The sequence below is a fragment of the Haematobia irritans genome, chromosome 2, assembly GCF_050003625.1.
Source record: "Haematobia irritans isolate KBUSLIRL chromosome 2, ASM5000362v1, whole genome shotgun sequence".
NCBI lineage: Eukaryota > Metazoa > Arthropoda > Insecta > Diptera > Muscidae > Haematobia > Haematobia irritans.
Genome location: NC_134398.1, coordinates 90,000,967 through 90,027,201, shown reverse-complemented (window position 1 = coordinate 90,027,201; position 26,235 = coordinate 90,000,967). Strand labels below are relative to the sequence as shown.

Below are 26,235 nucleotides of genomic sequence, written 5' to 3'. Positions count from 1 at the left end.
TATCATTCATACAAATTTAGGTTGAAAAGTATTTGCAACGATGTTAATTTTGAATTTGACTCGAATCGAAAATTGTTTGACAAATTATTGAGTAGCGATGCATTTCAATTTGAGGATAACACTTGAGATATTATTGCTAATGTGTTGAATTTCACTGTTGAGGGTAATGTCTGTTTTTTGTTGAGAACGCGATTTTCTCAACAATTTTTAAACTTGAATATTACCCTAATCCTTTGAAAAATTGTTGAAATTTATCATTTTTCAAACGTTTGTGTTTATTGGGTTGTTATTTCGCTTAAAATTGTAAAAGGTATATTGGTGAACAATTTTTGACATTCCAAATGGAATAAAGTGATTATTTTTCAGATGTTTTACAGACACGCTGCCTCCATCGAGAATAAAAACACTGGCTGATAGACGCTGCAACATCCCTGCCAACATTTTTTGAATTTGGGGGCGCTTCAGAGAATCCCCACTACGTCGAAAACAGTCGTATACGATATCCAAAACTCCTCGGAAAAGCGCCGTCACTATTGAGAAGTTGTACCACGCCAAGTTACTACAAAAAAGTATCGCATGAGTGCAATTATTAGGAGCCCTTCTGGATACATTTAGAAGGACGCCGATAAGAGCCCCTTCAAACAATCAGACAAAGTGCATTTTAAGATAGTTGTAAAAGAATCATTGTGGTCAAATAAAACACGATTGTTTAGATGTTTATTAATTTTATGAAACATTTATAAATTCTCATAAATATAACATTTATGCGGCTATCACATCACATTTAACACATTTTTATGCATTAATAAGAGATTGATGTTGAGTTACAAGTTGTAAGTTAAATGTTGTAGCGTCTATCAGCCAGTACTTTTATTCCCAATGGAGGCAGCGTGTCTGGAAAAATATTTGAAAAACTATCACTTTATTCCATTTGGAAAGTCAAAAATTGTTCACCAATTTACTTTTCACAATATTAAGCGTAATAACTATGTTTTCAGCATTTTATTTTCGTTTTTATTTAAATAAAATATAACAAGCTGGTTGCGCTTGGCGTTTCACAAAAAATAAAATGGCTCTTCTAACAGTAGTGATGGCAAAATACTTTCATGTACATTTTGTACTTTTTGATATGCTTCCCCCATCACAGTTCGCGATGGTTGTGGTGACATTTACGAGTCTGTGGTAGCGATGAGGATGAAATGGAACTTTGAAATGCTGGCAGGGATGTAACTTACCACTTGTAAATTAACATATTTCTATTATTAATGAAAAAATTATGTTAAATGTGTTGTGATAGTGGTATAAATGTTATATTTATAAGAATTTCTAAATGTTTAATCAAATTAATAAACATCTAAACAATCGTGTTTTACTTGACCATAATGATTCTTTTACAAATATCTTAAAATTCACTTTTTCTGATTGTTTGAAGGAGCTCTTATTGGCGTCATTCTACATTTATTAAAAAATGCACCTAATAAGTGCACTCATGCGATACTTCTTTGTAGTAACTTGGGGTGGTACAAATTCTTATTAGTGACGGCGCTTTTCCGACGAGTTTTGGATGTCGTATGACGTGGTGGGGATTCTCAGAAGCGCCGTCAAATTCAAAAAATGTTGGCAGGGTTGAACGAAGTTATTTCCTGGTCACAGTGGTGGAATTGCTATCTACAATCAATAGGATAAGTTAGCACCACAGTTGTTAGGTATTTGTTTCTCTGACATTCTGTGCACAAATTAGTATTTCCATTCTACAAAATCCATAAATTTCAAAAAATGTATCAGCTTTTAATTTTTGATGTCTTTGTGTCATCCTGTAGTTTTCTTCGATTACTCGCTTGTCGAAAGTTAACGGTATCGCAGGAATTTAATAGAGTTAGAACTCGATGATTATTCTCTATAAGTTATCGAATTGAAATACAACAGATTGTTAATACTTTGTTTACTTTTTTCTGCAATTGGGTTCGTATTATCGTTTTACACAAAGAAATTATTTGCCTGTCTAATATACTCGTATTTGCAGATATTGTGAATACTCCATTCTATACATTAACACAAGTCTTCAGTAGATGGAAGAACAGACGCAACTAGCTAATCTACAGGTATTAGTACTAGTGATTTTTTCTATCTAAATTATATCGTATATTATTGCCTTAGGTTAAAAAAATATAAACTGAAGAAATTATACTTTTGGATTTCAAGGAGACATTATTTGGATTAATTCCTTTTTAAGTTTGTAAGTGTTCATTTTATTATATTATTATTTGTTTCTTTCATTATCTTCTTTATTGCTTGCCCTTGTAATGCGGATACATTAATTTCAAAGCAAAACTATAATCTTTGACATTGATTACAATACAGTACGATATGTATGCATATCGACTTTCTTATCACATATATGACGTATTCTTATTGCCTATTGTCTGGTTTTATTTCGCCCGTTACTAATGATTAAAATTAGTCAACTTTGAAATGCACTGAATATTGTATAGACTGTTAGAAAAGTTTGTTAAACACATAACTATTCGATTGACATTCAATTTTATACGTTGTTCCATGGTACAACTAATTAAAAGCTAGACCAAAGATAACAACAACAATAGCTAAGAACAATATCAAAACAACAGTCGTGTCCCTTTGGGCTTAAATCTACTTTAGTACAAGTGGTCCGATTGGTCCAGTTTTTGGCCAGCGTGTAGACTTTTCGATTCTAAACGCAAAATGTAATATACCACTTTTTGTCGGAAAGACCTACTTTTCATTATCATGCATATTGGGTTTTGGTATCCATCGCACATAGTCATCCTAACTTTACATTTTCGCTTTAAAATCCCTTCTCCTACACACAAAAAATTTTGTTTGTTTTCAACAACTTTTACGAAAGTAGATTTGTTTCCAGATTCGATACAATTCGAGAAATATTAAGAGTAAACGGGTAAATGACGTTTTTTTGAAAAAATGTACACTCGCTGTAAATTTAATTATAATCTGTCAATTAAAATAAATCGAATTTCTTTCAAAACTCCTTGGCCTTATAGTTCCAATAGAATTTAGATAAATGCATCGTTGCTGGCTGGGCATTACAAAAGGAAAAACAGATAAAAATACAAAAAACTTGATGTATGGCTGGGGAGCCGCTTATATTTCATAATTTTTAGAATCCTTTAAACTTATGTTTTCTTTCTAATTATCTACCAACTATTTTTAAGTAAATATATAAATATTAATGTATTGGCCTTGTACGCTTTGGGTATTATATGCAATAAATGAAATAAGTAAGTAAATAGGTTGTGGGCATTGAAAAGCTTCAAGATTCGATACAAAGGATCTAGAAACATTTAAGGCTGAGTTACATACCATGCGTCCGTTGATTGAAGAGTTGAACTTTCTCTTTGAAAGCAACAGTTTTGTTAGAGTGCTTCAAAATGAAAAATATCAACGCACGGATTAACGCATGATATGTAACTCAACCTTAAGTATACCATACATACGGCGGACAGGGCTGTGGAGTCGAGTCAATTTTGCTCGACTCTGGCTCCGACTCCAGCACTTCTTATTAGCTCCGACTCCGGAGTCGACTCCAGGTGGTGTACATAAACCTCATTTTAACAGTATTCCAATTGTAATTTTAAGGTGTAGTGTTCCAAAAATAGACCAATTTAAATATTCTATTTTGCCATATGTGTTGATATGTCAAAAAGAACTCTAATTTTTGATACGACCCGACGACAAATCTCAGAATTGTAGGGGTGTAAAGAACTCTACATTTTAATTTCGGGCCAATTAAAATACGACACATGGCTATATAGAGACCACATCAAAATATGGGTAGATAACAACAATCTCCAGAATATGAAGTTATAAAAACACAAAATTTTAAAAATTAATTTAGCTTCCAGAAGTTTAAGAAGTAAATTACTGGTATTGGTCTATTTAGGCCAATACCAATACATAAAAAAGAAAAATACACAAACATCAAAATGTCGGGCTAATCAGACAGAAAGTTTAGATGTTAAAAAACATAATGTGTCGGATATATAAAACAAACATAAACTGCCATAAATTAGGACAGGCGGAATTTGAAATAACCACTGCCATACAACAGATGACAGTTACGAATATTGTTTCTATAGAAGTAAAATGGTGAAGGTTAAGTTAGGTTAAAGTGGCAGCCCGATTAAATTTCAGGCTCACTTAGACTATTCAGTCCATTGTGATACCACATTTAACTAAAAGTACCTATTACATATGGGCACTTCTAGTCTTAACCACTGAAACTTCTCTATTATTTACTTTTGTTGAACCAACCAGATTGCTCCAAAAATATTAACAAACTTCTTAAGTTAACGTTTTCCAGGTCCGCCAGTAATCTAAAGCTATATGCTCCTAAAATTCGCTTACGCCTTACACAAAAGGCAGGACACTCACACAAGAGGTGTTTAATTGATTCCTTTTCCTCCACATCTTGACAGCTTAAACAATAGTACAATACTTCGCACCTATAGTTTTTGCAAATTCGCCTATCAGGCAGCGACCCGTTATAGCAGATATCAGGAGTGCTATCTGACGCCTTGAGAACACTGGCATATCTAGTGTGCGGTTTAAGTTTAAATGGGCCCATATTTGCTTGGTGTCGTTACAACCCTTGCAATTCTCCCATCGAATACTGGCCATCATAACATTGGCCATCATAAAAATGGTGAAACATCGATTTATAAATGGTCTATCATGGACATTAGAGGCCATCAATTTAATGTAAAGAATTTCGAGTGGGTTTGATGAAACAAACTTTCTCCCAAAAGACCGGCTCAGATGGCAGGAAAATTTTTTTTCTGATTCAATCACGAAATTAATTGATTCAATTAATTTTTTAATTGAAATGTCTTCAATTACAGAAATGATAGTATCAATTAAAAAATTAATTGAAGACCAATTAAAAAATTAATTGATCAAAATAAAAAATTAATTGATACTATTATTGTTTGTTATTGATTTTTGTTTCAATTAAAAAATTTGTTGAATCAATTCAATTTTTAATTGAATATTTTTTAAAACTCAATTAAAATTTTAATTGAAAAATTTTTCGTGAATTTTTTTTTTCTGTGCGGGTGTATATGGAGATTTCTCAAGTAATTGTCTACATATACAAAATAGGGGCCGACGGGAATTTTCCACTTTTGTTTACGGATCTCAAATCAACCCTAAATTCAAAATTTCTGACAAATCTTTTGAAAATTTTAGACTGGGAAAAATTTCGTAAACCAAATCGGAAGATGGGTTTATATGTAAGTGCTGTATCACAAAATTGTCCGGTATGACCCATCTTCGAACTCGACATGCCTGCCAAAAAAGAACGTTAGGTTCTACCGCTATATTGCCTTAAAATTGTACCTTTATCAAGAGTATATATATGGTCATAAATCTGTAGTTTTATATGTTAAAAATGGACAATACAATTGATCAATTCAGCCCATATTCTAGTAAAACCTACTATTTATATCATCGTGAAATTTCACCCATATAAATACACTTTGAATGGCCTGAAATCCAGTACTTCGTTTTTCGTTGTTCGATTAAAAACCCTGATGGAATCTAATTTGTCGAAATATTTCTTTAGTTATAAAGATATGAAGTGTTTTTCAAATTTTCTTTCGCCTGAGTCGGAGTCCAGCAAAATTTTTACGACTCCGGCTCGAAATGGCACCTTACATGCCATTTCGACACATATCAATAGGGGACTTAATCAGCCCAAGCCGTGTCATAGGACGGACCTCGTTGCGCTTGACCTATCGAAAGCGTTCGATACGGTCAACCATGCCACATTATTCGAGGACATCGAGAACACGTCCCTACCGGCAGGAACGAAGCGTTGGGTTCTGAATTATATGTGTGGACGCCAGTCGTACGTGGAATTCAGGGACAAGAAGTCAAAACCCCGTAGAGTTAAACAGGGAGTTCCCCAGGGCGGGGTGATATCTCCGGCACTGTTTAACCTCCACCTGTCCTCGATTCAACCCCCTCCTGACGGCGTCGAGATTGTGTCTTATGCGGACGATTGCACAATCATGGCATCCGGGCCCATTGTTGATGACATTTGCGATCGATTAAATGTCTACCTCGCTGATCTTACCAGTTATTTCACTGCAAGAAATTTGAGGATATCTCCCAGCAAATCCTCAGCCACACTATTCACTACATGGACGGCGGAAGTACGCAGGCAGTTGAATGTCAGAGTCGATGGCGAAACAATTCCCACAACAAATTACCCCAAGATTCTCGGGGTCAAATTCGACAGCCTTTATAAGTCGTCCGCCCATGCCACTGCAATTTGTGATAAGCTCCGCGGTAGAAACAAGGTCCTCAAGTCGCTTGCCGGCAGCACTTGGGGTGCGGACAAAGAAACCTTGTTAACTACATATAAGGCAATTGGCCGGTCAGTGGTAAACTATGCAGCGCCAGTGTGGACACCTCAAACGAGCAATACGCAGTGGAATAACATACAGACCTGTCAGAACGCTGCCTTAGAACCGCAACATGATGTCTCCGCAGTACACCCCTGGATCACCTTTATGCGGAGACCCAGATCATCCCAGTGCGTCGACACAACTACATGTTGTCAAAGCAGTACCTCTTGGGTTGCCATCGAAGTTGTCATCCGAATCACCATCTTGTGGATAGACAACCTCCACCCACGAATGTAAGGGTTGATCACCTTCTAGAGCCCGAGATCCAGCCTTACAAATGAGATCCTCTAGATCAGGCAGCATACCAGACAGGTCTGAACAGGATTCATGAGGATACTGTAGCTAAAGCGGTGAGAAGCTACAAGGTTAATCCTGTTCTCGGAGCCCGAACGCCGCCCATTGCACCAGAGGAAAGAGACCTCCCACGGCAGACAAGGGTAGTTTTGGCCCAACTAAGATCAGGCAAATGCAGCCGCCTCAATTCATACTTATCAGTTATTGATAGCAGCGTAGCTGACGTGTGTCCCATATGTAATGAAGGGCCACATGACACTCGTCACCTTTTTGCTTGCCCAGCTAAGCCTACCCGTCTCACTACCAGATCACTCTGGACACACCCCATCCTTGTCGCAGAGTTCCTTGATGTGGCTACCAGCTGAACTACACAAGCATAGAACAAAATGGATGAAACTACATTAAAAACTGTTACAACAACAACAACTCCAGCAAAATCTTCAGACTCCGACTCCGCAGCCCTGGTTAAGCCACATCAATAACATCACTGATTTATATGGATATATTGAGTACACCTGCGTTACTCAGTACCCTTAAGGAGAGTTAAATAATTTAATGACCTCACCCGAATCGCATAAAGAAAAGGAATTTAGATTCGCATTTCTTCAACAAACAGTGATTGCAGAATTTCTAAGACGCTTGCATGGTAGTGGTATGTAGTTATGTAGTCGGTAGCCAATCCGTGCTACTTCTGCAAGAAGAAATATAAAATTGGAAAGGTAAGCCATACAATTATGTTACAAGGCCAAATATGAGGCACATTTCTGTTCAAGAAAAGCTGTTATGCTGTTTGGATTTGGATGTGACACTAACTCAATAGGCTATCGATGTTACGATACATATAAGATTGGAAGATTGGCATCACTGAAATGGATTGCTAGAATTTTTATTTGTGCCCGGAAAGTTACTTTTGAAGTGAAAATTTATATAAAGATTTTATATAAAGTAGCGATAAAAAACGAAACATTTAAAATCAATTGTGACTGTCATAAGTATAGCATGGAATATTTGCTGATGAACTGAATTTTAAACAGAGTTCAATAAAATTGTCGTTTGCAAGTGAATAACAACAATGACGTCTGCATATTCTGGTAGAAGAAGAAACCAAAATGGAAATAAAACATATTTTCGCGCCTATGTCTATTATGTCAGTCACAACTGATTTGTAAATTGCTGGAAACCTGTTTTGCACGTGATTGCTGTGCTGTTGTGACATTTCTTTCTCTCACTACTAAGAGATTGTCCACTCTTTGTTTTTGTCTGGAGTGTGCCGAAATTAATGCTGCTGGTGCTTTTTTGTTGGGGTTTCATATTGATTTCGTTGGAGGAATTGTATTGTTTTGCATGTACATCTGTCCCTTCGTTCTTGGCGTTAGATTGAAACGGCTTGTTATATTTGTGTTGTATCTTATCTGAATTCATACATAATGCCAACACAAAGCTAATCATATTCTTGTCCTACTTGACATGGCTTAGTAAAGAATAACCAATTTAGTGTTGGATGCGGGTTATGTGGTGAATTCTTCCATATAAAATGCGCAAATGATAGTTCGATTAGGGTAAAGATCTTCCCAGGACGCAAACATTTTGTGCGAAACAGTTGTGGTGGTATATGGCAAAATTAGACTTACATATACACAGACACACACCTACGAAGGAGAAAAAAGAGAATTGACAAATAAAGTGAAAGGAATGTTCTCGAACTCTTTTTGTGCTCGAGAGTTGAACCATTAAGAATTGTTTTAAAAAATATATATTTTCTACGTGTTATAACCTTTTTAAGGAAACTATTCGCCAACTTTACAATTATTGATTTTGCCAATATTTCGCAACACGGGCAAAGCGATCGCAGCTTCAAATAGGAAATCAGAAGGAGCATTTGCTAAGATTTTGTTTTACTTTGCATATGGTTATACATATTGAAGCATCAAAAGGAAAGTAATCATCACCATTTTTCTGTGCGCTGGCGTTGCACTTCATCATTGCTGGCTGCAAATTAATTCATTCGATAAGGATATGAATGAATTTTCCTAAAAGTCAGATTTTGTGAAATATTGGGTTATCTTGGCAAAACCCCATTTTTCAACTTTAAATCGCAGAGCTAAGGTGCAGTTAACCTATAATTGGCGAACTGGAATAGTACCGCTCATCGTTAACCGGCAAAGCTTACAATTCCGGTTCAACTTTAACTGAAGAGAATTTACAACTTTCGGTACATCTCCATCAACTGGCAAGAATGGGACAAGTGACTCTAGCGACTTCACTATATTAATCACATTGTGGAAGTTTATTTGTTGCAAGTGAAGGGAGTCACCGTGGTGCAATGGTTAGCATGCCCGCCTTCCATAAACAAGGTCGTGGGTTCGATTCCTGCTTCGACCGAACACCAAAAAGTTTTTCAGCGGTGGATTATCCCACCTCAGTAATGCTGGTAACATTTCTGAGGGTTACAAAGCTTCTCTAAGTGGTTTCACTGCAATGTGGAACGCCGTTTGGACTCGGCTATAAAAAGGAGGTCCCTTGTCATTGAGCTTAACATGGAATCGGGCAGCACTCAGTGATAAGAGAGAAGTTCACCAATGTGGTATCACAATGGACTGAATAGTCTAAGTGAGCCTGATACATCGGGCTGCCACCGAACCTAACCTAACCTAACAGCATTACTTTTAAGTAGGGATTCGGTGCGGTCCATTTTTTTCGCTCCGCTCCGGAGAAATAAAAATCGCTCCGCTCCGAGAAAAAAAATTCGCTCCGCTCCTTCTTAGAGAAAATTATTTATTTATAGTAACTTTGTTGTTCCGTTGGTAACACATCGAAATATTAGTCTCAGTTCCCATAAAGTATATATATTCTTAGTCGTTGGGAAATTCTGAGTCAATCTAGCATGGTCCGTCCGTCTGTTGAAATCACGTTAACTCCGAACGAAATATACTATCGACTTGAAACTTGGCACATGTAGCTGTTATTGATGCAGTCAGGTGGTATTGTAATTGACCCATATCAATCCCACGGCGGCGGGTTCTTTGTACTGGATTGACCCGATGGATACTATTCCCCGGCCAGCGGCTGCCACATCAGTGTACGTGTTGTTTCGTCTGTATTTTTGTCATGGAGAAGGTGCCTCCTGGGGAGCCTTCTCCGCTTGCTTTTGGTCCGAGTCGGGATAAGTGATAACCTCGGACCATGGCACTGTGCAGTTTGCCGCAACAAAATTCACCATCGCTCGGTTTCGGTGAGGTGTAACCGGTGCTTGGAATGGGTGCACCTCCGGAACTGTTCCGGCTTAACATCGCTACGCTACCAAATATTGTTGTACCAGTTCCGGAAAGTGCATCATTTTTGCAATTTAATTGCAACGGGCTCCGTGGTAAGATTAGCGAGATCGTGGACTTTATCAGGGTCGCGGCGTTCCAGGAAACCAAGCTGAATCCCACCTGCAGCCTACGCCATCGTGATGGATACAATGTGCTAAGAAAGGATCGCACATATTACACCGTGCAGTATAGACCTATCCCGCTTGTGCCAGACACTAGTGACCCGTATATGGAATGTATGTATACCGATTGGTTCTAGGAGACTTTAATGCTCACCATGAACTTTGGAATTCTCTCCTAGGTAATGGCAGAGCAGATAGATGACTCCACATTTTGCACAGTGCACGAAGAGGCCCCCACGAGAATTATGGGTGATTGCAGCAGTTCGCCAGATATATCTTTAGCGTCACCCGGTCTGATAAATGACGTATCATGGCAACCCGTCATTTCACTGGCATCAGATCACCTCCCCATAATTCTCACCATTAACCGACCCTCCGATTTCATAACCTCTGAATGCCGGACGTTTATTAACCAAAAGAAAGCCAACTGGGAAGGCTTCAGAGAATACACAGATCGCCGCTTCAGTGAGCTCACGTCCCCCTCCCATGTTCATATTGACCAGAGGACGTTCCGGGACATCATCAACGCAACAGCCGCTCGCTGGTCGAATTGCCCAAGTGAGGCCCAACTTCCCAGCCAAAGCGGCGGTACTCGCAGACGAGTGTGGGAACTGAATCTAGAGATTAGTAAGATAGTCGACGAGCACAAGCGGAACACTTGGTTAGAGCACCTGAGGCAATGTAACCTAGGCACAGGAACACGTAAATTGTGGTCAATAGTGAGAGTCTTCTCGAACCCCGCTACTAGGGATGATGGTATTTTAGTCACCTTTGGCGACGTGACAGTGACTGATCCGAAGAGGTGCGTCACATTATTCAACCGACTGTTTGATGTTATCGATGTCATCAACAGCGCGAAACCATCCAAAGCGCTGGGCCCTGGGAATCTCTATGCTAATGCTGAAGCATCTGGGAATACGGGGAGTTGAGTACTTGACCAGACTCCTTAATTTGTCTGGAAAATGGTGATTCCACTACTGAAACCAGGCAAAGACTCGAGCAAGGGTGAATCATACAGACCGATTTCCCTTCTCTCGCCAGTAGCCAAGACAATTGAGGCACTACTACTCCCCAGCCTTGTGGAGAATTTTCCAGCTGCTAATCATCAACATGGATTCCGCAAAGTACACAGTACGACAACGGCTTTGCATGCCATTTCAGCATTTATAAATAGGGGACTCGAATCGGCCCAGGCCGTGTCACAGGACGGTCCTCGTGGCGCTGACCTATCGAAGGCATTCGATACCATGCCAGACTTTTCGAGGACATCGAGAACACGTCCCTACCGGCTTGAACCAAGCGTTAGTTCAAGCCGTGCGGACGCCAGTCGTATGTTGAATTTAAGGATAGGAAATCAAGACTCCGTAGAGTGAAATATGGAGTTCCCCTGGGTGGGGTGATATCTCCGGCACTGTTTAACCTCTACCTATCCTCTATTCCACACCCTCCAGATGACGTCGAGATTGTATCATACGCAGACGATTGTACAATCTTGGCATCTGGGCCAAATGTTTACGACATCTGCGATCGTTTAAACGTCTATATCGCTAATCTTACCAGTTATTTCACTGCGAGAAACTTGGGGATATCGCCCACCAAATCCTCAGCCACACTACATCGACGGCAGAAGTGCGCAGGCAGTTGAATATTAGTGTCGATGGCGAAATAATTCCGACCACAAATTATCCCAAGATTCTTGAGGTCACATTCGACAGCCTTTTCAAGTCGTCTGCCCATGCCACTGCAATTTGTAATAAGCTCCGTGGTAGAAACAAGGTCCCCAAGTCACTTGCCGGCAGTACTTGGGGTGCGGACAAAGAAACCTTGTTAACTACCTATAAGGCAATTGGACCGTCAGTGGTAAACTATGCAGCTCCAGTGTGGAGGTTAATCCAGTTCTCCGACCACCGCTCATAGCATCGGAGGAAAGAGACCTCCCACGACAGACTAGGGTAGTTTTAGCCCAATTAAGATCAGGCAAGTGCAGCCGCCTCAATTCCTACTTATCAGTGATCGATAGCAGCGTAGCTGACTCTTCCCTCTTCCCCATCTAAACCAACTCGACTTACCACCAGATCACTCTAGACACACCCCACCTTAGTCGCAGAGTTTCTCGATCTGGCCACAAGCTGAAGTATCAAAGCGTATAACATAAAATGGATGAAATCACAATAAAATGTTACAACAACAACAACCCATATCGGACCACTTTTACGTACAGCCCCCATATAAACCGACCCGTAGATTTGGCTTGCGAAGGATCTTAGGTTAGGTATAGTGTCAGCCCAACATTTCAAGCTCACTTAGACTATTAAGTCCATTATGATACCACAGTGGTGAACTTCTCTCTTATCACTGAGTGCTGCCCGATTCTATGTTAAGCTCAATGACAAGGGACCTCCTTCTTATAGCCGAGTCCGAACGGTGTTCTACTTTGCAGTGAAACCACTTAGAGAAGCTTTGAAACCCTCAGAAATGTCACCAGCATTACTGAGGTGGGATAATCCACCGCTGAAAACATTTGGGTGTTTGGTCGAAACTGGGCTCGAACCCACGACCCTGTGTATGCAAGGCGGCCATGCTTACCATTGCACTACGGTGGCTCCCTGCGGAGGATCTTGGAGGACCAAATTTCATCCGATCCGACTGAAATTTAGTATGCGTTGTAACTATGTGGTCGTATAAACTTCTTTAGTTTCAAAAAGCTTTAAAACAAAGGTGCGAAACCATCAAAATGAGTACTAGCCTACATATTTTTAAGCTTTTTATACCCACCACCATGAGGGGGTGGGGTTTGTAACACATCGAAATGTTTTCGATTTCCGACAATTTAAAGTATTGTTACGTTTTTATATTGAGGCGTGTTTAATAACCCGATTATGAAAACACAGTTCCTTTCAAATAACGACAGTCTACAATTTATTTGCTTCACTGACAGGTTTCACTTATTTGCTCAACGATGTGTACTGTTTGAATTTTAGCTTACAACCGGACAGCTCCCTCTTTCAGCTCATTTTATAGTACTGTATAACGATATCGAATATTCTCGGTAGTCTGGCCTACAACAATGTAGAACAATATAGATGTCGCACATATTTATCTAGAAGATATCGGTTATCTTTATAGTCTTGCCTACACCCATATAGAATATTCTACTAGTATCTGGCAGATTTCGCACATGCATATCTAATTATGCTCAGCCATCAAGTATCTCGTAATTTATCTGCAGATGATTATGCTCATATTACTACAACAATAACAATAAGCAATGATGATAACAAAAAAGGGGTTACTTTACAATGAACGATTGAGAAACTAAGAACACAAAAGATGTTTAGGAAAGTACTAGAAAATAAAGAGATGATTTTGGCAAGTGATGACGCAATCTAATCGTTACAATTTGAAAATTTAAATTAAACTAATTTAAATAAACTTAAATCTAGAAATGTCTAATTCGTAACATTGCCTCCCGCTTAAGACTGGCCGTCCCGAATAGGAACAGAATCCGTTCCGTAAGGAGTCAAACGTTCCAGGTGAACAATTTTCATCTTTGACCTTGGGATGTCATATTCTGAATGCGATATACCACATCATTGATTTTCTTGATGACTTTATATGGGCCTTCCCACTGTGTTTGAAGTTTAGGGCACATATTCTATGTGTAACAACCGGATATCAACAATTTCCTCCTTATGTTCAGCTTTCGAGCAGTGTTTGCACTCGACATTACAAGGTCGACGTGACAAGGCGTCATCGTTGCCGTGTTTGCCACCTATGCTCAATACTGAAATCGTAGTTTTGTAGTCTTTCTATCCAACGTGCTAGTTGAGCTTCTGGATTCTTGAATTGGAGCAACCATCGTAGAGCTGAATGATCAGTTCTGAGCAAGAAGTGCTGTCCATACAAGTATTTGTGGTAATGTTTTACGCTTTCTATGACGGCTTCAGCTCTTTTCTCGTTACGCAATAGTTCATTTCGGGCTTGGATAAAGTTCGGCTGAAGTATCCGATAACCTTTTCTCTACCGTCAATCTGTTGAGATAACACATCTCCACTACCGTAAGCACTAGCATCTGTATCCAAAATAAATTTTTTGGCAGGAATAGGATATGCCTGAACAGGAGCTGAACATAAAAGTTCTTTCAGGTGATGGAATGACACCTCCTGTTCCTTGTTCCACTGGAACTTCGTACCTTTTTAGGTTAATTTATGTAGGCTAGCGGCGATGCTGGCGAAGTTTGGTACAAATCGCCTGTAGTATGTGCATAAACCAAGGAAGCTTCGCAACTCGTGGAGATTCCGTGGACGTGGCCAATCTCTTACAGTCTCGATTTTGTCTTCATCGGTGGATATGCCCTCTGCTGTCACATGATGACCCAAGTACTTAACGTTCCTCTGGAAAAGGGAACACTTCTTAGCGTTAAGTCGTAGATCAGCGGCTGACAGTTGCTGGATAACATCCTTCAAGTTCTTAAGGGGCTCGTCAAATGCCCATAACTATGATATCGTCTAGGTATATCAAGCAGGACTTCCAATGCAACCCCTTTAGTACTCGCTTCATTAATCGCTCGAAGGTCGCAGGAGCATTGCAGAGCCCGAATGGCATTACATTGAATTGCCAAAGACCGCCGATAATGCCAAAAGCTGTCTTTTCTTTGTCTTTCTCGGCAATCTCAACTTGCCAATGACCGCTCTGCAAGTCAAGCGTGGAAAACCATTTTGTTCCAGCTACACAACGTGTCATCAATGCGTGGGAGCGGATAACTGTCCTTTTTGATGATATCAGTCAATTTTCTGTAGTCCACGCAAAATCGGGTGCTTCCATCTTTCTTTTTGACTAGTACAACTGGTGAGCACCAAGGACTTGATGAAGGCTTGATCACACCACTTTCCGCCATTTCCTTTACAAGCTTTTAAGTCTCATCTCGTTTTGCTAGAGGTACACTTCATGGTGCCTGTTTTATGGGTCTTTCTTCTGTGGTATTTATTTCATGCTTCCCACAGATGTTATTTCCTGATTTTCCTTCTCAATGGCGAAGTTTGAGGCATTTTTCCTTAACAATTGCTTGGCTTACTTCCTCGGAGGGTGATAGATGACGTGTCCAAGCTTCAACATAACCTTCCAGTTGTTTCTTCGCTTCATTATGTTTCTTAGGTGATTTGCTTTCCAAGTTTACTATTGCTTCCGCAGGAGTACATTTGCCATTGTCAGAAAATTTTCCAATATGCTCTTGATGGTCAGACAAATTCAAAACTCGAACTGGTATAAATAATGCCCTCTTCATTTGTTGTTACCAGGGCATTTGTTATCAAGATGTTGTTGTTTTTATTTTCTGCTGGTTTAACAACCCACATGTGACGGCCACCATATGACATTAAATATATTGCGAACTATTTTTACCATTCGTATGATTTATTGTACAACTTGTAAATATATAAAGTATTTCCTTGCCTGCTGGGGAATTTCTGGCATGTCTCATATTCAGCGTATTTTCTTTGCGCAACACGTCTATATTAAGGCTGATTCGCCATTTCCCTTTATTAACTGTTGCCATCATCATGCTTTGATAGGAAGGTTTCGGTAGTATTACCCTATACCTTATCAGACATCACGTCTAAAAATACCATTGTGTGTACATGAGTGCCATCTATTGGTTAGAATGGGCAACGCACATATCATACATGGTATAGAAAGGGGAGTAGCGAATGCAGAGTTGTGATGAAAAAAGAGAGTTGTGGAGACTGACCTTACACAAAGTCGTGAGACAGGCATAGCACAACTTATTGCAACTGACGCTTGTCATTAGTGAAGTCAAAGTCGAAGTCAGTGTGTGCAAATAAGGTACTCCCACATAGGAGTTGAATTGACAGTATTGTTGTTAGTGCGAAACAACCTGTAAATTTGAATTTTTAAATCTGCATCGATATATGGAAATAGTATTTTTTTCGGTAAAGTTTTGGAAATTATAGAATACTCTGGACGGGATTTAAATATAGATATTATTGGCGACATTAATACGTGAATTTTTTGGATTTATGAAAACTGTGTGGTCATTTTATAAAATACACCTCGGGTAAGAATAAATGAACAATGTGCGCCAGCACAAAGGTTACATTTCTTCCTATCTAATTTTTTTTGTATATGGTATATTGGGAATTATAAGATTTGTGTCGAGACGTTTGGGTTTAGGAAACCCTATGAAGGTACTAATTGGGAATTCGTCTGTGATTTGGTCAGTGACAACTTGGGACATATCTACCCTGAAGGCACACGAAATCCCGAGGTTAATAACCTCTACTACACGGAAACAATGTTAAGTGAGTTGAAATATTACAACATGCAGAAACAATATACATATGAGCAAATTCTTTAAAAATTTACAACTCAAAATTAATAAATTATAAAAATATTCGAAAAAAAAGAAAACGTAAATTTTACATAAACCTTCTTACGTAGCTTGAAATTCACGTGGCTTCACTATTTTAACTTCGCCATTTATATATTGTACATTGTTTATAAAGACGTCTAAATATGGTCTTATATCATTATCCGAACATAAACTTCATAGCAATTTCCTTTCACTTTTTCTATTGTTGTATCGCGTCTTCGCTTTCATTATCTTTTCCGAAGGCCCTTTGAAATCTTTGAAGATTTCTTCCCTAACTCGATTGTAATTCAAAATTCTATCTTAGGTTAGGTTCCCTAACTCGATTGTAATTCAAAATTCTATCTTCATATGGAGTCAAAACTTTCAGTTTTGGTTTCCGATTCTCAGGTGTGATATTATCTACGCTCTGAGAATTGTACTCATCTCTTTTGAAAATTTTTAGATTGTTTTGTGCTGGTATAATAAATTCATTTGATAATTCATTTGGGTAGTTGGTAAAATCTGAGTGTGGAACCTGTAACGAAATGTTACAGTCCGAAATACTTATTGGGGCGGATTGGCATCCGAACATGATGGTCCCGTCCTCATCATGCTCTTCTGTTCTTTTCCCATACATCTTGGGCAGTTCGGTGTAATAACATTCTCGAACCCACATTTGTAGCAGTACAGGTTGCGTTTTTCTGATTCGCATTCAACAAATGTGTGGCCTGAACGCCTACAATTCCAGCATATAAGCTGTTTCACAGGCTGGTTACTAAGCCTTAATGCTTCAATATGGTGGTCTTGACCGAAGTCATGTGGTTGTTCATAGTGAAAATCCTTAGAATATTCTAATTCATTCACTCTACGAAATGGTTGTTGTTGTTGTTGTGGCCTAAAAGAGCTTCGTTTGGAAAGATTTCTTTCCGCACGCCTGCACTCTTCTAAAAGATAGTCCATGTTGACAATATTCATTGGAAATATCAGCTGAGCCAGTCCATCCTTCAGATTGTCTTTGACTATTTTAACCAATTCACTTTCCGGGATGGATACTCGCATCTGATTATTCAGTGTCAAAATATCTTGAAGAAAATTATCTGCACTTTCGTTAAAATGTTGCCTCCTGCGTTGTATTTCGAACTCGCTTTCGAATCTCTGGAATTTTCGTTTGAAATAATACCTTAGGCTATCCCAGTCGCAATTCGGATTTTGTCTTCGAAAATTCCAGAACCACTCGTAAGCGTTTCCAGATAGCAACCGGTGAAAACCTTTCATAAGAACTGTCAATGGGCAATCAGTGTCAGCCCTGATAGTTTCCACACGAAACAAAAAATCTTCTACGCTAAAAGATTTACTACTGCCGTCAAACTGTATGCCCCATTTATAAATATCAAGAGTATTTTGTGTCCTTGGGACAAAACCAAAGGCAGAAGATGAAATAACATTCTGTTGAGGTGGAAATAGGTCCATTAGTAGGAAATTGGTAGTTCTGATTATGGTTCGATTGACTGTGATTAGAAATTGGTGGTGGTGGATAACTAAATCTATCAGGTGGAAAATGGTAGTTCTGATTATGATCACTTCGGAAATGGTTTGAAATGGGAGGTGGTGGCAAATTATTTTGTTGTTGTTGATGTGTATTAGTATTCGGCGGATTCCGAATTTGCTGACTTTGCCCTTGTCCCTGTTGTGGTGTCCTATTAAACTAGAATTATGTGACCCCTGAAAAAATTCGTCGGTGGCAAATTATGTTGTTGTTGAGGAGTATGCGTAGTTTGTGCATTCGAAATCTGCTGATTTCGTCCTCGACCCTGCTGTGGTGGAACATTGTTCCCCGAAATAGGATCTGCCTGATTCCTGTCTGATTCCGACAACTCTCGCTCAGACCTAATGGTCTCCCTTACTATTTCTGGTATTAATCTTTTAAGACTTTCCTGTATTTCCCTCATCGAACCTGCCTGTGCTACACCTACCGAAGCTGCAACATAATCCTGAATTGACAATCCGTTGGAATTTTGTGGTATAGAATGGGAATTTGGCATTTCACGATTTTGTGATTGAAAATCATTTCAAATTCCAATCGCCGTAAGGCTACTGAACGTGGGAGATGGAAACGTAGACGAAAAACTATTAGGACCCAATGTTAAGTTTTGATCAATATCTAATCCAGTGGTAGCATTTGCCGATGTAGTAGCAGCTGTAGTGAACGTAGTGACAGTGGAGGTAGGAGTGGCTGTAGTTGCAGTCACAGTAGTATTTGTTGTTGTATTTGCTGTCGTAGTTCTCGTTATGTTCGACATGTTATCACTGGTCGACTTTGATCTGAGCTTCATTCTGTATAAATCAATATTTTCACTCTGTAGTAGTAACGAAAGTAATGAAGTTTAACGTAAATTCCAAATTGAAAATTAAAAGAAAACGTTTTATTTTTACCACGTTAATTCGAAATACCGGTAAAAATGGCTAGAAATGATTTTCAATCACAAAATCGTGAAATGCCAAATTCCCATTCTATACCACAAAATTCCAACGGACTGTCAATTCAGGATTATGTTGCAGCTTCGGTAGGTGTAGCACAGGCAGGTTCGATGAGGGAAATACAGGAAAGTCTTAAAAGATTAATACCAGAAATAGTAAGGGAGACCATTAGGTTTGAGCGAGAGTTGTCGGAATCAGACAGGAATCAGGCAGATCCTATTTCGGGGAACAATGTTCCACCACAGCAGGGTCGAGGACGAAATCAGCAGATTTCGAATGCACAAACTACGCATACTCCTCAACAACAACATAATTTGCCACCGACTAATTTTTTCAGGGGTCACATAATTCTAGTTTCCAACGGGTTAATAGGACACCACAACAGGGACAAGGGCAAAGTCAGCAAATTCGGAATCCGCCGAATACTAATACACATCAACAACAACAAAATAATTTGCCACCACCTCCCATTTCAAACCATTTCCGAAGTGATCATAATCAGAACTACCAATTTCCACCTGATAGATTTAGTTATCCACCACCACCAATTTCTAATCACAGTCAATCGAACCATAATCAGAACTACCAATTTCCTACTAATGGACCTATTTGTCCACCACCACCTCAACAGAATGTCATTTCATCTTCTGCCGTTTTGTCCCAAGGACACAAAATACTCTTGATATTTATAAATGGGACATACAGTTTGACGGCAGTAGTAAATCTTTTAGCGTAGAAGATTTTTTGTTTCGTGTGGAAACTATCAGGGCTGACACTGATTGCCCATTGACAGTTCTTATGAAAGGTTTTCACCGGTTGCTATCTGGAAACGCTTACGAGTGGTTCTGGAATTTTCGAAGACAAAATCCGAATTGCGACTGGGATAACCTAAGGTATTATTTCAAACGAAAATTCCAGAGATTCGAAAGCGATTTCGAAATACAACGCAGGAGGCAACATTTTAACGAAAGTGCAGATAATTTTCTTCAAGATATTTTGACACTGAATAATCAGATGCGAGTATCCATCCCGGAAAATGAATTGGTTAAAATAGTCAAAGACAATCTGAAGGATGGACTGGCTCAGCTGATATTTCCAATGAATATTGTCAACATGGACTATCTTTTAGAAGAGTGCAGGCGTGCGGAAAGAAATCTTTCCAAACGAAGCTCTTTTAGGCCACAACAACAACAACAACCATTTCGTAGAGTGAATGAATTAGAATATTCTAAGGATTTTCACTATGAACAACCACATGACTTCGGTCAAGACCACCATATTGAAGCATTAAGGCTTAGTAACCAGCCTGTGAAACAGCTTATATGCTGGAATTGTAGGCGTTCAGGCCACACATTTGTTGAATGCGAATCAGAAAAACGAACCTGTTCTGCTACAAATGTGGGTTCGAGAATGTTATTACACCGAACTGCCCAAGATGTATGGGAAAAGAACAGAAGAGCATGATGAGGACGGGACCATCATGTTCGGATGCCAATCCGCCCCAATAAGTATTTCGGACTGTAACATTTCGTTACACGTTCCACACTCAGATTTTACCAACTGCCCAAATGAGTTCTCAAATGAATTTATTATACCAGCACAAAACAATTTAAACATTTTCAAAAGAGATGAGTACAATTCTCAGAGCGTAGATAATATCACCCCTGAGAATCGGAAACCAAAACTGAACGTTTCGACTCCATATGAAGATAGAATTTTGAATTACAATCGAGTTAGGGAAGAAATCTTCAAAGATTTCAAAGGGCCTTCGGAAAAGATAATGAAAGCGAGGACGCGATACAACAATAGAAAAAGTGAAAGGAAATTGCTATGAAGTTTATGTTCGGATAATGATATAAGACCATATTTAGACGTATTTATAAACAATGTACCTATGAGGGGTTTAATGGACAGTGGTGCCAATGTTTCTTGTCCAGGGAAAGATTGTTTGGAAGTCGTTGATGAATTGGGTATTGAAATTTTTGATTTTAAATTGATAATTCGAACGGCAGATGGAAGAGGGAAGTCTATTGTTGGCAAAGTGGGAGCCAATATAAAATGCAATGCTATATCACATATGATGACATTTTATTTGGTTCCCTCGTTGTCACAGAAACTTATTTTAGGCTGTGATTTTTGGAACACATTTGGGATCACAATTTCGTTTAAAGATCCAAAAATCAATGAACTGGTAACCGAAGCAAACGGGCCTAGGATACATGAGCTGAGCTATGATCAACAAATCCAACTTGAAAGTGCGAAACTAGAATTCAAATGTTTTAGTAAATTTGGTTTGCGACTCTGAACCTAGGAAAATGAGATATTTTCCCATATCATCGGCTGTTCAGAAGTTGACATACGCTGAAATTGACCGCATGTTGGCATTAGATGTCATTGAACCGGCTACTAACGCAGCCTGGAATAATAGAGTAACTCTAGTCATCAAACCGAATAAAAACCGGTTATGCTTAGATGCTAGAGAGTTAAATAAAGTGACAAAGAAAGATGGCTACCCTTTACCAAATATTGATGGTCTTTTGAGCCGGTTGGGAGAAACTTTTTTCATTTCCGCCATCGATTTAAAACGCTTTTTGGCAGATTCCTTTAGAGGAATCGAGTCGGCCAAAAACAGCTTTCACAGTCCAAGGGAGGAGACCACATTACCAGTTTAAGGTAATGCCCTTTGGACTGTGTAATGCTGCTCAGCGTATGTGCCGACTCATGGATAAAGTTATCCCATCCGAGCTCAAAGACAAAGTATTTGGACGACTTGCTGGTAGTGTCATCGAATTTTCAAGACCATGTGGAGATGTTGAAGATTGTGGGTAGACGATTGTCTGACGTCGGCCTTACGATAAACTTAGAGAAATCAAAGTTCTGTTATAAAGAACTTAGATATCTAGGATATATCGTAGGCGACGGAAAATTGAAAACGGATCCCAGCAAGGTTGAAGCAATCACCAACATAAAGCCACCAAAAACTCCTAAAGATGTCCGCAAATTTTTAGGGAGTGTTGGTTGGTATAGGCGGTTTATACCAGATTATTCAACCTTGACTGCGCCGATAACTGATACATTGAGGAAGTCGGCTAAATTTAATTTCACCCCAGAGGTTCACAAATCATTTGAATTGCTGAAGGTGAGATTAGTTTCGAATCCTGTTTTGCGAAGTCCTGACTTTAGCAAAGCCTTTTTTGTTCAATACGATGCACCAAATGTGGGAGTTGGTGCTGTCTTCTTCCAGAAAGATTCGAATATTTCTCAAAAAAGCTTAACCCTGCTCAGAAAAATTATTCGACAACAGAAAAAGAGTGTTTAGCAGTGGTTTTAACTATTGAGAAATTTCGACAGTATATTGAATTGATGGAATTCACAGTCATCACAGACCACTCCAGTCTGCGATGGCTGATGAAACAACAGGATCTCCATGGAAGACTTGCCCGTTGGAGTTTAAAACTTCAGGGTTATCAATTCAATGTAATACACAGGAAAGGTTCGAAAAATGTTGTCCCTGACATGATTTCGCGTCTAGATATGGAGGAGCTCAGTTTTGAAAATAATGTTTTTATAGACTTGAGCTCTCCAGAATTCAGTTGCACTAAGTATGAAGAATTGAAAGAGACAATAATACAAAACCAGGAACAATTACGGGATTTGAAAGTTGAAGATGATATCGTTATGAAGAGGACTAATTTTAATCGCAACAATATTGCAGATGAGAACGATTGTTTGAGAATCTGGTTACCAGATGGTCTCACTGAATGTGTTGTCAAACGTTCTCATGAGATAAATACATGTCATGGTGGAATAGGAAAGACGATCTACAACGTGAGGGAGTTTTTCTATTGGCCAGATGGTCTCACTGAATGTGTTGTCAAACGTTCTCATGAGATAAATACATGTCATGGTGGAATAGGAAAGACGATCTACAACGTGAGGGAGTTTTTCTATTGGCCAACTTTAGCAACCGATGTCAGAGATTTTGTGAAAAATTGTCAAAAATAAAGAGAACAAGAATCCAAAACAAATTCTCAGACTAACCATGGGTCAAGAAGTAAGGACTGAACGTCCATTCCAAAAAATATATGTGGACTTTCTTGGACCATATCCTAGGACACGTAGTGGTAACACACACATATGCATTGTCCTGGACCACAGAACAAAGTTTGTTTTGCTTAAGGCTATGCCTAAAGCAACTTCTAAAGCAATCATCAAATTTCTAACCGCCGAGGTATTCCATAAGTTTGGAGTTCCAGAAACTCTGCATTCCGTCAACGGAAAGCAATTTACTTGCGAGTCCTTCAAGGAACTCTTAAAATTATACGGAATTCATCATATGCGCACAGCCATTCATGCACCGCAATCTAATGCCAGCGAAAGGGTTAATCAAAGCATCCTGAGTAGCATAAGAGCATCAATGGAAAAGGAAAAGAACAGGTGGGATGAAGATTTGTCGCAAATAGAGTGTGCATTGCGGTCTACTGTTCATTCTTCGACCGGCGAGACACCCTATTCTGCACTTTTTGGTTACAATGTGGTAACTCATGCTCAAGCTCACAAAATTTTGAAAAAATTGGAAGCATTACCTGACGGCGAGATCATGGTGTTACCAAAGTCATCAAGAATGCAAATTATCCAGAAGAAGATATCAAGGAAGCTTCACGATGCATATGTACGGAACGAGAAATATTACAATAAACGCGCGAGAGAGGTTATATTTAGAGAAGGTCAGGAAGTTTCCGAAAGAACTTTGTACAAAGTAATTTTTCTAAAGGTATCAATGCCAAATTGTGTAAACAATGGCTCAAGTGCAGGATAAGGAGACGCATTGGGAAAAACATGAGGTGGAAAAACGATAGTATTCCAATGGCTGTTGGTTGAATGCCGTCTGTGATTAGCTTATCACGTGCAAACTAATTCCACTAGTTATCTGAAAGGAAGCAGAAGCAAATTAATGAAAGTAAAAAAATAGTAATCGATAGATACCAGGATACGATTCAAACCTTTTGTTGGAATTGCCTCGGAGTGAGATATTGGGCCGTAAGAGAGCCACCAACCAATCACCAGTCATTCCATGAACCTACATGAAAGGGTTATAAGAATTTTAGTTTTCAAGCATGAAACAATTTAAGGGAAGTTAAAAAAAATAAATAAAATACAACAAGACAAAGGTAAATCACATCAATTGAATGAATCAAATGATTTTAGTATTATATTAAAAATATTTATCGAGAAGGAAAAATTCAGGAAAAATTTTCCAATTGAAATTGTAATTGAGTTTTGGAAAATATTTAATTTAATTAAAACTTTAATAGATTCAACATTTTTTTAAATTGAAAAAAAAAACGCCAAAAATTAATAGTGTCAATTAGTTTTAATTGGATCAATTATTTTTTTTTATTGACCTTTGATAATTTCTTTTTTTTTGTTTTTGATTGTGATTGAAGACATTTCAGAAAAGTTAATTAGATCGAGTAATTTCGTGATTGTATCGCACACAATTTGCCGACTTCACAATCTCCATTCACAGAAACCCATATTATTCCTTCGGCATTTGGTGGTATTGACTCTGGCTGGCTCGTTGTCAAACATCTGACATGTGTATTCTCACTATAGCCCACGTTTACCGGTATTTCGATATCGCACCAGGTCATTACACGACACTTCATATCCAAGTTGGGACCAAAAGCAATCATGAAATCCGCTCCAATTATAACTTCGTCCACTATATCGGCCACAATGAATTCATAATTAACAGATTTGTTTGCAATGGTTAACCTTACAGGAATGATAGATTTCGATGCACCAGTATCTAACGTCAAAGTACGCTTATCGCCATTAATACCACCCGCAATAGTCAAATTGGTGTTTTTCTGTTAAACTATTGATATGGAGATTGTGGGGCCATCATATGTGGAAGCCAGCTCTTGCCCCGCTGAACTAGCTCGCTTTAGTTTAAAGATCACAGCTTCTCAGATCATCGCTACATCAGTTTCAAATTTGATGTTCATATCACCAAGACTATATTTCCGCCAAATGTTAGGAAAGCTGACTGGAATAGGTATAGGGAATCGTTCAATATGATGATACCGGAAATAACAGAGACAAATATGAGAAATGTGCAAGATATCGAGCACGGAGTGGAGCGGATTACTAAGGCCTTCAACATCTCACTGAAAGCTGCATGCTCTAGAGGGAAGCCAAGGGGGAAAAATCGACCACCATGGTGGTCTACGGAATTAAGTAATATGAGAAAATCCTGCAGGAAGCTCTTTAACAAGGCAAAGTCCACCAGAGCCCCTGAGGATTGGGACACTTACAAGAAGAATCTGAGAGGATACAACGAGAACTGAGAAAGGCTCAGCATAACTCTTGGAATGATTACTGCAGCAGTATTGAGAATACGTCCGAGGCTTCCATACTACGGAAGGTTCTAGCATCCACCAACTCCGCTCCAGGTTTCATTAAAACGTCGGAGGGCAATTGGACAACGTCCAGTGAGGAGACGCTGGAGGTACTATTGGACACACATTTTCCTGGAAATCAGACGGTTCAACCATGTACTGGCGGTGCCACAGTTGCTCAGCGGTCGTTTCCCGTCGAGGAAATTGTATCGGAAACTAGAATAAGATGGGCGCTAAATAGCTTTGGACCATTCAAATCCCCCGGACCTGATGGAATTACTCCGGCGGAGTTACAAGCAGTAACTGACAAAATTATCCCCTGGTTGTCGGCGATATATAAAGGATGTATCAACTTATCATATATCCCAGGAAAATGGAGGGAAAAAAGTCGTTTTCATACCTAAAGCGGGAAAAGCCTCTCACTCGAGGGCGAAGGATTTCCGACCAATCAGCTTATCCTCATTCCTACATAAGACTCTGGAGAGGATGATAGATATTTATCTTAGAACTAGCATCGATTCAAGTTTGTTCTCGAAACGACAGCATGCATACTCTAAGGGCAGGTCTACTGAGACCGCATTAGGTTAGGTTAGGTGGCAGCCCAATGTATCAGGCTCACTTAGACTATTCAGTCCATTGTGATACCACATTGGTGAACTTCTCTCTTATCACTGAGTGCTGCCCGATTCCATGTTAAGCTCAATGACAAGGGACCTCCTTTTTATAGCCGAGTCCGAACGGCGTTCCACATTGCAGTGAAACCACTTAGAGAAACTTTGAAACCCTCAGAAA

General features: G+C 39.1%; 1 protein-coding gene and 1 long non-coding RNA gene across 4 annotated transcripts in view; one reads left to right on the top strand and one right to left on the bottom strand.

Moving 5' to 3' along the window:
• Positions 1-684: 684 nt before the first annotated feature.
• Positions 685-1,234, bottom strand: LOC142223217 (uncharacterized). Its single transcript, XR_012718633.1, has 2 exons — positions 963-1,234; positions 685-894 (listed from the first exon to the last, which is right to left on the bottom strand). It is a non-coding gene; the product is annotated as an uncharacterized LOC142223217 (long non-coding RNA).
• Positions 1,235-1,823: 589 nt separating this feature from the next.
• The window catches only part of LOC142225729 (proton-coupled amino acid transporter-like protein pathetic), a 93,829-nt gene continuing 69,417 nt past the window's right edge, over positions 1,824-26,235 (top strand). The window contains exons 1-3 of one of the 3 annotated variants that reach the window (XM_075295561.1): positions 1,907-1,962; positions 2,024-2,102; positions 2,158-2,236. Coding sequence is in view for 2 of the 3 variants with exons in the window: in XM_075295560.1 (XP_075151675.1) it covers positions 2,070-2,102 (33 nt within the window). In the remaining variant the exon portion in view is untranslated. Of the gene's footprint in view, positions 1,963-2,023; positions 2,103-2,157; positions 2,237-26,235 lie in introns of all 3 variants that reach the window. The other 2 variants (XM_075295560.1, XM_075295562.1) reach the window with 2 other exon arrangements.